The 15,500-nt window shown below is 40.7% G+C and overlaps 1 protein-coding gene across 2 annotated transcripts in view; it reads left to right on the forward strand.

Moving 5' to 3' along the window:
* The window catches only part of NELL1 (neural EGFL like 1), a 455,411-nt gene that overhangs the window by 144,410 nt on the left and 295,501 nt on the right, over positions 1–15,500 (forward strand). For both annotated transcript variants that reach the window (XM_075281293.1, XM_075281294.1), the window contains exons 8-10: positions 4,193–4,327; positions 4,868–4,970; positions 14,956–15,029. In XM_075281293.1, coding sequence (XP_075137394.1) covers positions 4,193–4,327; positions 4,868–4,970; positions 14,956–15,029 — 312 coding nt within the window. The remainder of the gene's footprint in view (positions 1–4,192; positions 4,328–4,867; positions 4,971–14,955; positions 15,030–15,500) is intronic.

The following is a 15,500-nucleotide window of genomic DNA, read 5'->3' on the forward strand; positions in this document are numbered from 1 at the left end:
TCTCTAATGTGTGATAATGTCTGCTGAGTTCATATATCTAAGCTTCTTATGCTGAACCCATGTATCTAATCTACCGTCCTATTATGAGTTGGTTACTCTGTTACTATTGTGTGTGATGCCGGTCAGTGCTGGTGTATCTAAGGCTATCCTGTGTGATATGGTCTGTGGAGTCAGTATAGCTAACCCTGTCATAGCGAAGTCTATATTGTGTGATACATCTGCTGTATCTAATCCTATCATGTGTATTATTGTCTACTAAGACAGTGTAGCTAACCCTGTTTTCTGAGTCTTTGTATCTAAGCTTTTCTTGTGTGATACATCTGCCGAGTCTCCTTACTTACAACCTATGAGACGTGAGCTTGTCTGCTAATGCTATCAAGTGTGCTACATCACCAAAACTATTACCGATGTATCTAATCCACTCATGTGAGCTGGTGTATCTAATTATATCACTTAGGTTTAGATATCCCAGCTCAACAGACAGTACCTATCACACACTACAGTCTGCTGAATTTGCGTATCTAAATCTATCCTCTAATACTGCCTGCCTGGTTGGTGTAACTAAGTCTATCATATCAGATACTGTCTAAGCCTGTCATAGATAATGCTCTCTGCTTAGTTGGTGTATCTAAGCCCACCATAGCTAATATGGTCTAGTTGGTGTATTTAAACCTATCATATCTGATACTGTCCGCTTAGTTGGTGTATCTAAGCCTATTGTGTGATACTGCAATCTGCTGAGCTGTGTATCTAATCTTATTATGTATGACACAGTGACATTGTTTGAGCCTACTATGCCTGATACTGTCTGCTGAGTTGCTGTATCTAAGCCATATGAGATGTCCTCAGGTTCTAGTGTGATATTTTATGAGATCATCCCTATCATGTCTTTTTAATTGGCATATCTACGGGATTACGGTACAGATGTGCAGGATAATCCAGGGTTTATAGCAGCTCTGCAGGGTCCTGGCAATAAAATATCGCCATTACCTACAGGTTTAATGCTGGCGGTTTTCTGCAACGACACATTTAACCATAATGTCGCGTCTCCGGTCTGTTGGAGTTTTGTCAGTGATTCTCCATTTATCAAGTGAATGGACTGAGCTGCAATACCAATCACAACCACTATACAATGTAAAGCGCTGTCCTCTGTAAGTACTAAAGTGGCTGAGGCTCTCACCTAAACGCTGATCGATAGGGGACCTGGGTGCTGTTCCCCTGCCGATGTTTAATTGGTGACCTAGATCATCCATTATTTAGTCTGTAAAACCCTTTTTAAGGAGTTTTCCACTATTTTGGGTGCCCAATGTGAATAGAGTGATAGTGTGCATGCTCAGCCACCACTACATCTATTTCTATGGGTCTGGATTTCCCATGGAAGCAGCGGCTGAGCATGCACACTACCACTCCATTCACATGGGGTACTCAAGGACCCCTCTTCCTGTGATTGTTGTTGACATTGGGATTCCAAAATCCTGTAGATAGAGGTCAAGAGTCATTAGATAGGAACCCTTTAATAGGAGGGGAACGGATAACAAAAATTCAATAGACTGTGTATAATAACACTACGGGAGCTCCAATAAGGGCACGTTCACATCTGCGCTGTTACATCCTGCCATGAAGGGTTAAAACTGATCCCGAGGAACCCCCTTTGACTATAATGGGGTCCGTTATTGTTCCCTTGCTGGGGCATGCTGAGAGTTGTAGTCTTTTATAATTGTAGGTAGCTATAGGTTTTAGACCACAGACCATGTAACCTGCAGTACCACTTTCTACCACTGCTATGGAAATTACTACTCATTTCCATAATTTCCAATACAACAGCGCCCCCCTATTCTGATCATCCTCACTACTTACCATGCAATTCTTCAAAAACTTGCAGCAGCATATTTTTTTGGTTTGTAACGTTGAAGTCTTTGAAGGTTATTTGTTGGGTTTGATTAATAATCCGTTGTATTTTGGAGTTATAATTCACATTAAGGACAGATTGGTAATGACGGCTGCGACCCTCTTCGTCGGGGAATGTTCTCTCTCGATATCGATCCTTTCCTCGTTCCTCCTAAATTATCCATGGCTTGGAGTGGCATTTTATATTTGTGTCCTAGAGATCTGGGAGGTATTGACGGATTAATCATTTATCAATAGCGCTCCCTGTCTGCAATTATCTGTATAAATGTTTCCATTCTACAATGAGAAGCTTCATTTATTCTGCGGACAGAGATTTCACGATAACCCGCCGCTCCCCCATGGCCGCATTTTAATTTAGAATGAATCTCTTGGCTGAAACACCAGATCATGTTCAGCTATCGATCTGTGGCTGATAAGTGATGGAGAAGATAAACGTCCCCGGTCATAGCGGGAACATATTACACTGCAGCTGCTTCATACAGAGACCGTTGCGGCTGTCTCATAGGCACAGACTAGTCATTGAGAATCCGGAAATCCAGATATTCTAGATGATGGGTAAAGGTATACGTGGAAGAATCCAAATCATGATGACATAATCACCCACGACGCAATTAGTATAATATGTACCCCACTGTAGTTCAAGTTTCCCCCTATGTAGGTTGTATTTATTTCCCTCCGTAGATCATTTTTGCCATCTCTAGGTGGTTTTGGGGTTTTTTAACCCTGGGATATGATTTGCCTTCTCTCGGAGTTTATAGTCTGGGAATTAAAGATCGGCCATCACCAGATGTGAGACGTCTAGTGACACAGATCATCTGATCGGCGCCTTCACCTGAGCAGTTTGGTGTTTTGTTTACCCTGATCTGTTCAGTCATTCCAAAGATATAAGCCCTGTTATTGTTAATGTAAATTAGGATACACTAGCCAAGTGGGCGGTAACACTGCACCATATGCTGCACACACAGACTCCACCCCCAGAGAAACCACAGTGTTACCACCCACTTAGCTAGAAGATTCTAATTTGTATCAAAACTAAAAGGGCTGATACAACGCCGTTCAGATGGTGGAGGTCATTGGGGCTTTCCGATCTGGTGACAGCGCCGATCAGATGATGGAGGTCATTGGGGCTTTCTGATCTGGTGACAGCACTGATCAGATGATGGAGGTCATTGGGGCTTTCCGATCTAGTCACAGCGCCGATCAGATGATGGAGGTCATTGGGGCTTTCCGATCTAGTCACAGCGCCGATCAGATGATGGAGGTCATTGGGGCTTTCCGATCTAGTGACCGCGCCAATCAGATGATGGAGGTCATTGGGGCTTTCCGATCAGATGATGGAGGTCATTGAGGCTTTCCGATCTGGTGACCACACCGATCAGATGATGGAGGTCATTGGGGCTTTCCGATCTAGTGACAGCGCCGATCAGATGATGGAGGTCATTGGGGCTTTCTGATCTGGTGACAGCACCAATCAGATGATGAAGGTCATTGGGGTTTTCCAATCTGGTGAAAGTATTGATCAGATGATGGAGGACATTTTGGTTTTTAGAACTTGCCACAGGTGGGCTTACAAATAGTTTGACCAAAATGGGTTGAGGTATTTGTTTCTGAGTTATGATTTTTGCATCCTGTCTCTAGGTTGTGGTTTTTGGGGTCTTGGTTTTTGCCTCCCAACTTGGGGTCATGGTTTTTGCCTCCCGTTTTGGGATTGTGATTTTTGCCTCCCATTTCAGGCTTGTGATTTTTGCCTCCCATTTCAGGCTTTTGGTTTGCCTTCTGTCTTTCAGAGTCTCATGGGGACCAAAATGGGATGAGGTATTTCTCTCTGAGTTGTGGTTTTTGCCTCCTGTCTGTAGTTTGTGGTTTTTGCCACTCGTCTTAGGGTCGCGGTGTTTGCCTTCCATCTTGTGATCTTAGTTTTTGCCTCCCAACTTGGGGTCATGGTTTTGACCTGCCGTTTTGCGGTTGTGATTTTTGTCTCCCATCTCGGGGTTGTGGTTTGCCTTCTGTCTTTCAGGGTCTCTTGGGGTAGTGGTTTTCTTCTAGTCTTTGGGTCTTGGTTGGCCAATTACCTCCTGTCCATGGGTTGTGTTTTGCCTCCAGTCTCTGTCTTGATGATCTTGCATATTCCTTTATGTACTGGAACTTGCAGAAAATTAAAAAATAAAGTTATACCTAATGTGACACGTGACAACGCAGGAACTGTTGTTGCATGTATATTGTTGCATCACATATATAAAACTCTTCTTCCTTCAATGACATCATTGATGTTTATATCTTACAGCTAAACTATGCAGAGACGAGACTGAGCCAGCTGGAGAATTGTCATTGTGAGAAGACTTGTCAGGTCCAAGGTGTAGTCTACAGGGACAGAGACTCCTGGGTAGACGACGACCACTGCAGGAACTGTACATGTAAGGTGAGATGATCCCCAGCCTCCTCATCACTACATTTTGGAAGTAGCTAAACCTTTCATGGCCGCTTTGAGGTATTCCAAGTCTTAAGCAGCATGTTGTAAGTGCAGAGGGAAATTAGAAGCCATTGTGTGTTAGAAGCCTTCCCCTCCCCCGAACTGTATGGTAGTATTTGTAATAATTATATCCTTGAGAAATGGAGAATTTCCAGGAATTCATCGTATCGACTGGTGGTTGGCAGCCCGCTGAATCCTCCTATAAAGACATCGACAAAATGGCATTACTAAGGGGCTCAACTATGAAATACAATGGAAGGAACTGTAGGGAAAAGCGTTTCTCATTACAGTCACACATGTAGATATAAAACAGAATGTCCTAGGCGAAAAGAGGAAAGTACCGAAATTAGAGATAAAAAGGGAAAAGTGGAAGTATATAGAGCTGTGCCAGAGAATTATATATAGTCACAGGAAGATAGAAGCCCTGGAACCCCCATGTTATTGTATTATCAGACTGAAAAATTTTTTATTTGTTTTTCTTTCCTCTAGAATGGCGCCATTGAATGCAGACATATGTTATGTCCCCCTGTCAACTGTTCTCCAGAATATTTACCCGTCCATATTCCTGGTCAATGCTGCAAGATCTGCAGACGTAAGTCATGTGTTATCTCCTTATCCTCTATAGGAGTGTTATTATAGTTATATACGTGTTGTGAGAAGGTGACTGGCAGAGTGCTGGAGTCCCGCTATATCAGCCCCAGGTTTCTGACCTATGTGGTCCAGTGCAGGTCTGGAGTAGACTTCAGCTCAGGTGAAGGTCATAGGCTCATTAGTGGCCCATAAAAGGCTGAAGAGCCTGCACTTCAGGGCAGATCCAGTGACTGAGAGGAGGCGTCTGGGTCTGTCCTGTTACTCGTTGAGTCCGGTGAGACTGTATCGTGCTTATTGGTTTGTTTGTGAGGCTGCTAGTAAGCCACATGTATAGTTAGCTTATTATTACTGTTTAGTTTAGAGCTCAGACGAGCAGGATTTTGTTTCGCATCGTTTTACCTGAAGTTAAGGCTGTATTTTATTTTGCTCAACTTTTTTTGTGTTTGATGTAAAGGTTTATATATTTTGCTGATTTTTTTTTTTGTTTTTGTTTACTTTTTATTTATTTATTTTTTTAAATAAACTGGTTTGCTCCAAGATTTGTGTCTGGTTGGGTCTGCACCACTGCTGCTACCAAGCTACCTTCCCAACAGTGTAGTATTATAGTAGTTATATTCTTGTACATAGGAGCAGTATTATAGTAGTTATATTCTTGTACATAGGAGCAGTATTATAGTAGTTATATTCTTGTACATAGGCAGTATTATAGTAGTCATATTCTTGTACATAGCGGCAGTATTATAGTAGTTATATTCTTGTACATAGGGGGTAGTATTATAGTATTTATATTCTTGTACATAGGAGCAGTATTATAGTAGTTATATTCTTGTACATAGGAGCAGTATTATAGTAGTTATATTCTTGTACATAGGAGTAGTATTATAGTAGTTATATTTTTGTACATAGGAGGCAGTATTATAGTAGGTATATTCTTGTACATACCGTAGGAGCAGTATTATAGAAGTTGTATTGTACATGGGGCAGTATTATAGTATTTATATTTTTGTACATAGAAGACAATATTATAGTAGTTATATTCTTGTACACGGGGCAGTGTGATAATAATTATAGCCTTCATGGGCTGTGTTTATGGCTCAGGAATGCTTACAGCGGTTTTTATGTTTGTATCAGTGACTTTAGTTCTCCTTTTAAGTGGAAGACAAAATGGATCCCTAAATATTCTATGAAGATAAAGGGAACATCAATATGTACAAATGTCTTTTCTTTCAGTGGTTGGGCCTATTTGTGTGGCTGGGCACATTACAAGCAGGACATGTTTTACATGCCACTTTCAATCTTCCTTCCTCGGAGTCCTTATTGGAGATAACATTCTGCTTGTTTGATCATCCATCATCTGGATTTCTATGCTTCACAGGCTGCATTGTATGTTGGACATTGTGTAGTCTGTGATCCTTCCCTAAGGGCGTCAGAAACATGATTACATGTTGCAGATTCTTTAGTCAGCCATCCTTCCTTATGTAATGCAGAGGATTAGATATTGTGGACTCTGCAGTCGGGCTGATGATGCCTCATTGTACTGCGGAAGTTCAGTCATCCTTCCTCCCCTTAGGTTCCTATGAACGTCTTTCAATATTCCCTGTGAGATACATTTTCCACTGTCCTATCTTTATCTAATTAGACAATTGAAACTTTCAGAGGTTTAGAAAAGTTGGGTCACAATCCATGTAAGATGGTGTTTTAGTGGCCATATTGGTTGCCAGTCATCGTTCAGGAACATAGAACAATTGGGTGACCATCCATGTTGGAAGGGGGGGGGGGGGGGTATAAAGACATTGGTCATTGTTTTTTTTTACCCACCTTTTATGAGCTTTGGAAATCTAGTGACAACCCATGTAGAAGGTAGTAATGCCCGCCATATTGGTTGTCAAGTATTATTTAGGAGTTCTGTAAAGCTTTGTGGCAATCTTTGTCTAGAGGTTTGATGGCGACCATATTGTCACCTGTCATTCAGAAGCATTGGAGCAATAAGTTAATTATAATGGCGGCCTAATTTATTGATCAACGATAATTCAGTAGTTGATATATTGGGGTATACTGGTGGCCATATTGGTTTTCAAAACTAAAGCTGGGAGAAAAACCCGTATGGAGGGTCTAATGGCGGCCATATTGGTTTATTTCCAGTCATTCAGGAGAACAGTAATACAAGGGGACAAACTATGAATTTAGATATAAGCAGCCATTTTGGTTTTCAGCCATCATTGAGGAGCATTCAATATCTAAAGTGGAAAATAAGCTAATATTAGGGTTTAATGTCGGCAATTTTGGTTGCCATCCGTCATTCAGGAGCATAGGACAACCATATAGGAGTACTGGATGAGTAACTATATACACTCACCGGCCACTTTATTAGGTACACCTGTCCAACTGCTTGTTAACACTTAATTTCTAATCAGCCAATCACATGGCGGCAACTCAGTGCATTTAGGCATGTAGACATGGTCAAGACAATCTCCTGCAGTTCAAACCGAGCATCAGTATGGGGAAGAAAGGTGATTTGAGTGCCTTTGAACGTGGCATGGTTGTTGGTGCCAGAAGGGCTAGTCTGAGTATTTCAGAAACTGCTGATCTACTGGGATTTTCACGCACAACCATCTCTAGGGTTTACAGAGAATGGTCCGAAAAAGAAAAAACATCCAGTGAGCGGCAGTTCTGTGGGCGGAAATGCGTTGTTGATGCCAGAGGTCAGAGGAGAATGGCCAGACTGGTTCGAGCTGATAGAAAGGCAACAGTGACTCAAATAGCCACCCGTTACAACCAAGGTAGCCAGAAGAGCATCTCTGAACGCACAGTACGTCGAACTTTGAGGCTACAGATGGGCTACAGCAGCAGAAGACCACACCGGATGCCACTCCTTTCAGCTAAGAACAGGAAACTGAGGCTACAATTTGCACAAGCTCATCGAAATTGGACAATTGAAGATTGGAAAAACGTTGCCTGGTCTGATGAGTCTCGATTTCTGCTGCGACATTCGGATGGTAGGGTCAGAATTTGGCGCCAACAACATGAAAGCATGGATCCATCCTGCCTTGTATCAACGGTTCAGGCTGGTGGTGGTGGTGTCATGGTGTGGGGAATATTTTCTTGGCACTCTTTGGGCCCCTTGGTACCAATTGAGCATCGTTGCAACGCCAAAGCCTACCTGAGTATTGTTGCTGACCATGTCCATCCCTTTATGACCACAATGTACCCAACATCTGATGGCTACTTTCAGCAGGATAATGCAATGCCATGTCATAAAGCTGGAATCATCTCAGACTGGTTTCTTGAACATGACAATGAGTTCACTGTACTCCAATGGCCTCCACAGTCACCAGATCTCAATCCAATAGAGCATCTTTGGGATGTGGTGGAACGGGAGATTCGCATCATGGATGTGCAGCCGACAAATCTGCGGCAACTGTGTGATGCCATCATGTCAATATGGACCAAAATCTCTGAGGAATGCTTCCAGCACCTTGTTGTATCTATGCCATGAAGAATTGAGGCAGTTCTGAAGGCAAAAGGGGGTCCAACCCGTTACTAGCATGGTGTACCTAATAAAGTGGCCGGTGAGTGTATATTAGGGCATACAGGCAGCCATATTGTTTAATCACCTGTCCTTCAAGAGAACAGTAATACAAGGTGACACACTAGGGGGCAGACTAAAATAGTCTAGGTTTTTAATCAAGGTTTTCTTAGTTGCTCACAGCAACCAATCACAATGATGCTTTCATCTTTCAGGAGCAGAATACAAAATGAAAGCTGTTCTTTGATTGGTTTCTATGGGCAACTAATACAGCTTTGCTTTAACACTGTCTTACTATATCTTCCCCTATGAATTTGGGTATAAGAGCGGCTATTTTGGTTGTCACTCGTCATTCAGAAGCATAGGAAAGAGGGATAGAAGAGCAGCGTTAGAATCCATGTAAGGGGCGAGGGCTTCAAGGGCAGCCATTTTACCCACTTGTTTCAGGAGCATAGGAGTACTGGCTGACAAACTATTCACTGAGGTAAAACGGCGGCCATTTTGATAGAATACAGCTAGGTATTTTATCATTTTAGACGCTTTGCTGAGGTAAAAATTCATGTATAATCATGGCACGACACATTGGTTTATAATGGGCTATTTCTTGTGTGATATATTTGGTATATTTCTTGTGTGATATTTTTCTCCTGTTATATTGTGATATTTTTCTTATATATCTTATGTGATATATATTTATATTTATTTTCTGATATTTTTGTTGTATTTCTCTGGTAATATTCTGGTATATTTATTGTGAGGTATCGTTCCTATATTTCAAGTTGGATTTTTTTTTTCTTCTTTTTTTATGTTCCGTTTCTTGTGTGATATTTTTTTAATATATTTCCTTTTTTATTATATTTCGTGTTGGATTTTTTTCAATTTTTTTCTTCTTTTTTTATGTTCCGTTTCTTGTGTGATCTATATATATATATATATATATATATATATATCCTTTTTTATTATATTTTGTGTTGTATTTTTTCAATTTTTTTTCTGTCAATTTTTTGTATTATTTTTATAATACCGGTATATTTTTTTATATTCTATTTTTCATGTTATTTGAAATTTTTGTTGTGCTTCTTGTATATTTTTATAGATTTTAGTGTGCTATTTTTTGTGTAATATGTTAATATTTCCACTCGGTTCCTGAGTTTTTTTTTTTTTTTTTACCTATATAATTTTTTTTTTCCTCCGGTGAATATCTGCCAGCTCAGCAACATTAAATTCCCCGTGACATTCCCGCATGAATGAACTAGCAAATAAAATGATCCGGTAATTGTATAAATGTATCGCAGACCTCAATATATAATAATAGTTTTTTTATGGTCTGTGAAAATTAAAGCGCCGAGAATTTGTTAAGTAAGTTGTTTTAAAAAATATCTGCTGAAATTGGCGGATTATTGTCTGCTGAGCGAATCGGGAACACACTAACCTTAAAGGGGATGTCCATAATACGAGATATATATGTATATATGCATTATTCTAGTAGTAGAGGGCTACTAGAGCATGAGCTGGTTGCCAGAGGGGGTGCCAACAAGCCGCTCTGGTGATTTAGGTATATTTAAAGGGGAAACTAATCGCACCTTTCGCCTAGGCTGAATGTCACCTATTTTGGAGAGTAGATACCCTCCATGCTCCTGAAGCCCATGTGTTTACAGACAAGCTGCTACCTTTATAGTGACAGGTGTCAATTCTACTTTTTAGGTGACTACCTGTTGTCAGGTTTCTTTCCCTTCACATGTTGCTAGATAATGGACCCCTAATCTAAAAGGGGTTTTGTGACGTGGATATCCCTTTAAGAGTATTGAATGGCGTGATTCATACATTTTAATGTATCCATACAGTATATGACCCACATACAGAGGCAGCGATGCATGAATATTTAATGATATTATTATATGAAAGTATTAGGTTATTGTATTATATACCAGCACAGTATAGTATAATGGTATATTGTTCTTTTGTATTGCAGCTTAGGATAATAATAGGGTGCATTATTATTGCAGGACTGCATTGTATTATGGTACATTGTATTCTATTTCCGCACGGTATATTATTAAAGTATGGTACATAGTCTACTGTAATGCAGCAGGGCATAATAGTTTGATATATTGTATGGCAACGTAGGTTTTCTATGGTTTGTCATGGTTTATTATATCACACCATGGGTTACGCTTACGGTGTATTGTAAGTTAGTGTAGTACTATGGCATATGATATTAATAGTATTATATTATGGTATATTATATTGCAGTATAGTGTGGTATTATGGTATGTTATACTGTTATATTGCAGCATAATATAGTATTATGGTATGTTGTATGATTTTATTACATCGTGCTATAGTATTATGGCATATTATACTATTACGGTATATTGCAGCATAGTATAGTATTATGGCATATTAATATACTGCAGTATAGTTTAGTGTACTAGTATATTATATTTCAACATAGTTTTATGTTATGGTGTATTAGATTTTTTTTATTATGTTATAACATAGTGTTATGACTTGTTCTAGTATATTATATTGCAGCATAGTTTAGTGTAATGGTATATAAAAAATTTTTATGTTATATTTTATTTTAGCGTAGTACTTTGGCATGTTGTACTATTATCAGTGGCGTAACTAGGAATGGCGGGGACCCCGTGGCGAGCTTTTGACATGCCCCCCCCCCCAACCGACAGCGACGCCGAAGACCTCGACTGACCCGCTCCTACACATTTCTGCACGTTCTATTGTGGCCCCTTAACACAATATTATCCCCCATAGTGGCCCCTGCACACCGTATTATCCCCAATAGTGGCCCCTCCATACAGTATTATGTCCCATAGTGGCCCCTGCACACAGTATTATCCCCCCATAGTGGCCCCTGCACACAGTATTATGTCCCTTAGTGGCCCCTGCAAACAGTATTATCCCCCCATAGTGGCCCCTGCACACAGTATTATCCCCCATAGTGGGCCCCTGCACACAGTATTATCTCCCTTAGTGGCCCCTGCACACAGTATTATCCTCAATAATGGCCCCTCCATACAGTATTATGTCCCTTAGTGACCCCTGCAAACAGTATTATCCCCCCATAGTGGTCCCTGCACACAGTATTATCCCCCATAGTTGCCCCTGCACACAGTATTATGCCCCATAGTGGCCCCTCCATACAGTATTATGTCCCTTAGTGGCCCCTGCACACAGTATTATACCCCGTAGTGGCCCCTGCACACAGTATTATCCCCTATAGTGGCCCCTGCACACAGTATTATCCCCCATAGTTGCCCCTGCACACAGTACTATCTCCCACTGTGGACACCCATAAACAATTATTATACTCTGGGGTCTTTTCAGACCTCAGAGTATAAGAGACCCGGGGGAATAAAAACATAAAAAACTACTGTTACTTACCTGTCCCCCAGCTCCTACGCGGTCTTCTCCGCTTCCTTCTGCGCTGCTGTCCTTGTTCAATGACGTCGAATGTCACATGACCCGGGACGCAGGCCGGGTTCATGTGACGTCAGAGACATCAGAAAGGACGTCAGGAAGGAGGCCTGGCTGGATCATGGAGAGGTAAGTAACAGTGTTTTTTATGTTTCTTACCTCTCGCGGTCCACCGATCATTATACTCGGGGGTCCGAAAAGACCCCCCGAGTATAATGATAGCAGCGGTAGCGGATGTCGCCGGGCCCCTAATGTCCTGGGCCCTGTGGCAGCTACCTCCGCTGCTATGGTGGTAGTTACACCACTGATATTATATATAGTATAGTATAGTGTTATGGTATATTATATTGCAGAATAGTTTAGTATTGTAGTACGGTATATTATATTATGTTTTTATTTTAATACAGCTAAACATAGTATTATGGCATGCCATACTAATATGCTCCATCATAATAGAGTATTATGGTATATTATATTGCAGCATAGTTTAGTGTTATGTTATAGTATATTACAGTAATGTTTAGTGTTATGGTATATTACATTTTATGTTATGTTCCATTATTCTATTTCAGCATAACATAGTATTTTCTCTTGCTATACTATTATACTCCATCATAATATGGTATATTATATATTGCAATATAGTATAGTATCATGGTATATAATATGTTATATTACATCGTATAGTAATATGATATATTAAGACAACTTTTGGATACCATTATGACCTTATTTTTTCCTTAAAGTAGAAACAGTTGTGGATAACTTACAACAATTACTATCAGATGAAATCCCCCCCCACCGTCTCTCGTAGATTTTAATGGCGATGGACCAATCCTTTGACTTCTTTAGGGGGTGTGGCCAGCCAGAATAGGTGAATGGGATCTCTATAGATACACTATAAATGTTTGACTGGACTATCTAATGCCGGTGTGGACCATGTTTTATACTAATCCAGGAGAAGCAGTTGTCATCTTAATGGGATTGTATATCGGACAGAGAACCCCTAGACCTGTGCTTATGATATAATTGGCATAATAAGCTTGGCACATATCCTGACAAACCTGCTGATAGACAGTCTGTGAGAGATGGATATTACACATGACAGGCTCCTGAGCGCCACAGACACCTGATAATCCTACCGTGCCGTCAGTGTAAGAAGGTTTCCAATTATACAATGAGATGGACTGAAGAATATGTCTTACCAGGGGCTATCAGGGTATGAAAACATAGTTGGGGAGAAAAAATAGTACACCCTTAGGAAGTGATCAGATGGTGGCAATACTTGTTGTAACATAGGTGAGGAAGTGAAAGGTGATGGAAGAAGCAGGCCCATGTATTCTCTTAAAGGGGACCCTTCACCACTTCCACCAACTCCAACTCTTTGCATCCTTGAATAGGTTTACTGTTTTCGGCACAGCTGAATTTTTTTCTCTAGCCCCTACAGTTGCCAAGCAATCAGTACTTTTAGGTAGGTTCTCTGCTGTCTGGTGGGTGGTCCTGGGCTGGAGAAGAGAGTCTGAGACCACCCACCTGACATAAGAGAGCATAATTATACTGAAAATAACAGAAATGATTGCTCCGAAATGGTGGGGGCTAGAGTAAAAATTTAAAATGTGCTAGAATCAGTGGAGCCGTGGCCATTGAAGGATGCAAAGAGTTAGTTGAGGTGGCAAAAGTTCCTTTTTAAATATTGAATGGCCACAGGAGTTTTCTTTACAGAGAATGTACCATTTTAAAGGGATCCTCCCTGGTCAGCCCCTTTTTGTATGGTCCATATGGGAGGGAAGGTTATCCTAATAGGTCACTCTGATGGACTGCTGACTTTATTGCATTATGGCAATTCCCATTGGTTTCTATATGAGGTTACAGGTACCTCACTATAGCCTATAGTTGTTATTCATACAGGTTCTATGCAGATTTATGTCTCCATAGGTAACTAAGCATGTATAGACTGATCATGTGCTGGCTGGTCATACATATTAAATAACTGTCGACAGCTATTCCTTCTGAGGCTCGCATTAACATGCATGCTTGGTTCAGACATGTCTGGTGTCCAGTAAGCCTACCATATCCTCATTCTGTAGAGCTGTATAAATAAAGGCTATACAGGGTTGAAAATGTTTTTTTGGGACTTACATATTGATGGTCTGTCCATAGGATAGGTCATCAGTGTGGGGTTGGTGGTGGTCTGACACCTGGGACCCCCACTGATCAGCTCAGATCGGTGAATGGAACTGAGTTGTAATATCGGGCACAACCACTATATATGGCACTGTCCTTGGTATCCAGTGAAAAGGTTGAAATGCTCTATTGAGTGCTGAAACCTCTTCAACTAACTGATCTGTTGTGGTCCCAGGTGTTGGATCCCCACCGATCAGATATTAATGACCTGTCTTAAGGATAGGCATCAATATATAAGTCCTGAAATTAACGCTTTATAGTGAAGGCTCACTTTAGTCAAATGTCCTTCACCCTCAGTTCTCTTATAGCAGGGATAAGGCTTCTGCAATGCTTCCTGGGACATTTATGTAAAACTGCATCTCTCTCAATATTCCTAGCTTGTTCTGCTTAGGAAGAAGTTACTGATGCTTTGGCAATGCTTTTTGGGAACTTTTTTTCCCCTCCACCTCTGGCTTTCCAGCTCTTGCAGAATTACAGCTGCCTCTTTGCCTTGACAACCAGATGATCGCAGGGAGTTGTAGATTTCCTTGTACAGCCACACATCGGGGACCTCTAAAAACATGGATGCATCGTCTTCTTTTATCATTTGCTTGGAGTCCTCACTATCAGCGACCAGTCTCTTCTGTAAAGCTTCTTGGCTTCATTCCTTCTTTAGAAACAGTTTAGCATTATGCAAAGTTTATTTTGCGTAGTCTAGTGATGGAGAACAACGTTTTGTAGTTGGGTACGGGAGTATAGAAATGCCATGTTACAAGGATATGTGTGTATTGCAGAAACCCATGAGCCAAATAGTTAGAAATTGTAATGTCTCACGTCTTGTTGTATCTTCTCTGCCCTGCAGCCAAATGCAGTTATGGTGGAAAAGTTTTGGCAGAAGGTCAGAAGATCCTGACTACAACCTGCAGAGAATGTAAAGTAAGTGAACGGTTTCTCATTTATTTATTTTTTTTGGTCCAATCTGATTCCAGCAAGATCTGAAAACTATGTTACTAGAACATAATTAAAGGGACTCTGCATAATCTTATTTATGGGGATAGTAACAGCATATGTCAACCTTTACAAATTGGGATTTCCCTTGGAAGTCACCAGCACTAATATTAGGTAGATCTCCCCCACACCTGTCTTGTTGGCAACAGTACGGGATCTGGAATGGGGCTGTTAGTGCTTGCTTAAAGGTCATGGCGTATATAACTGAGGTAGTTTTATCAAATATTCACTTACCGGGATCAACAGGTGAAATTCCAAACTGAACAACAATTTTCTCATTGTCAATGTTTCTTAAACTTTGTAGACCGGTTTATATTAAGATTTATTATATGTTCATAGGAAAATGAGACCCTACACCCAATAACACACTTGGACCATAGGTCAGACCCATAAATGTAT

The sequence above is a fragment of the Leptodactylus fuscus genome, chromosome 7, assembly GCF_031893055.1.
Source record: "Leptodactylus fuscus isolate aLepFus1 chromosome 7, aLepFus1.hap2, whole genome shotgun sequence".
Lineage (NCBI taxonomy): Eukaryota > Metazoa > Chordata > Amphibia > Anura > Leptodactylidae > Leptodactylus > Leptodactylus fuscus.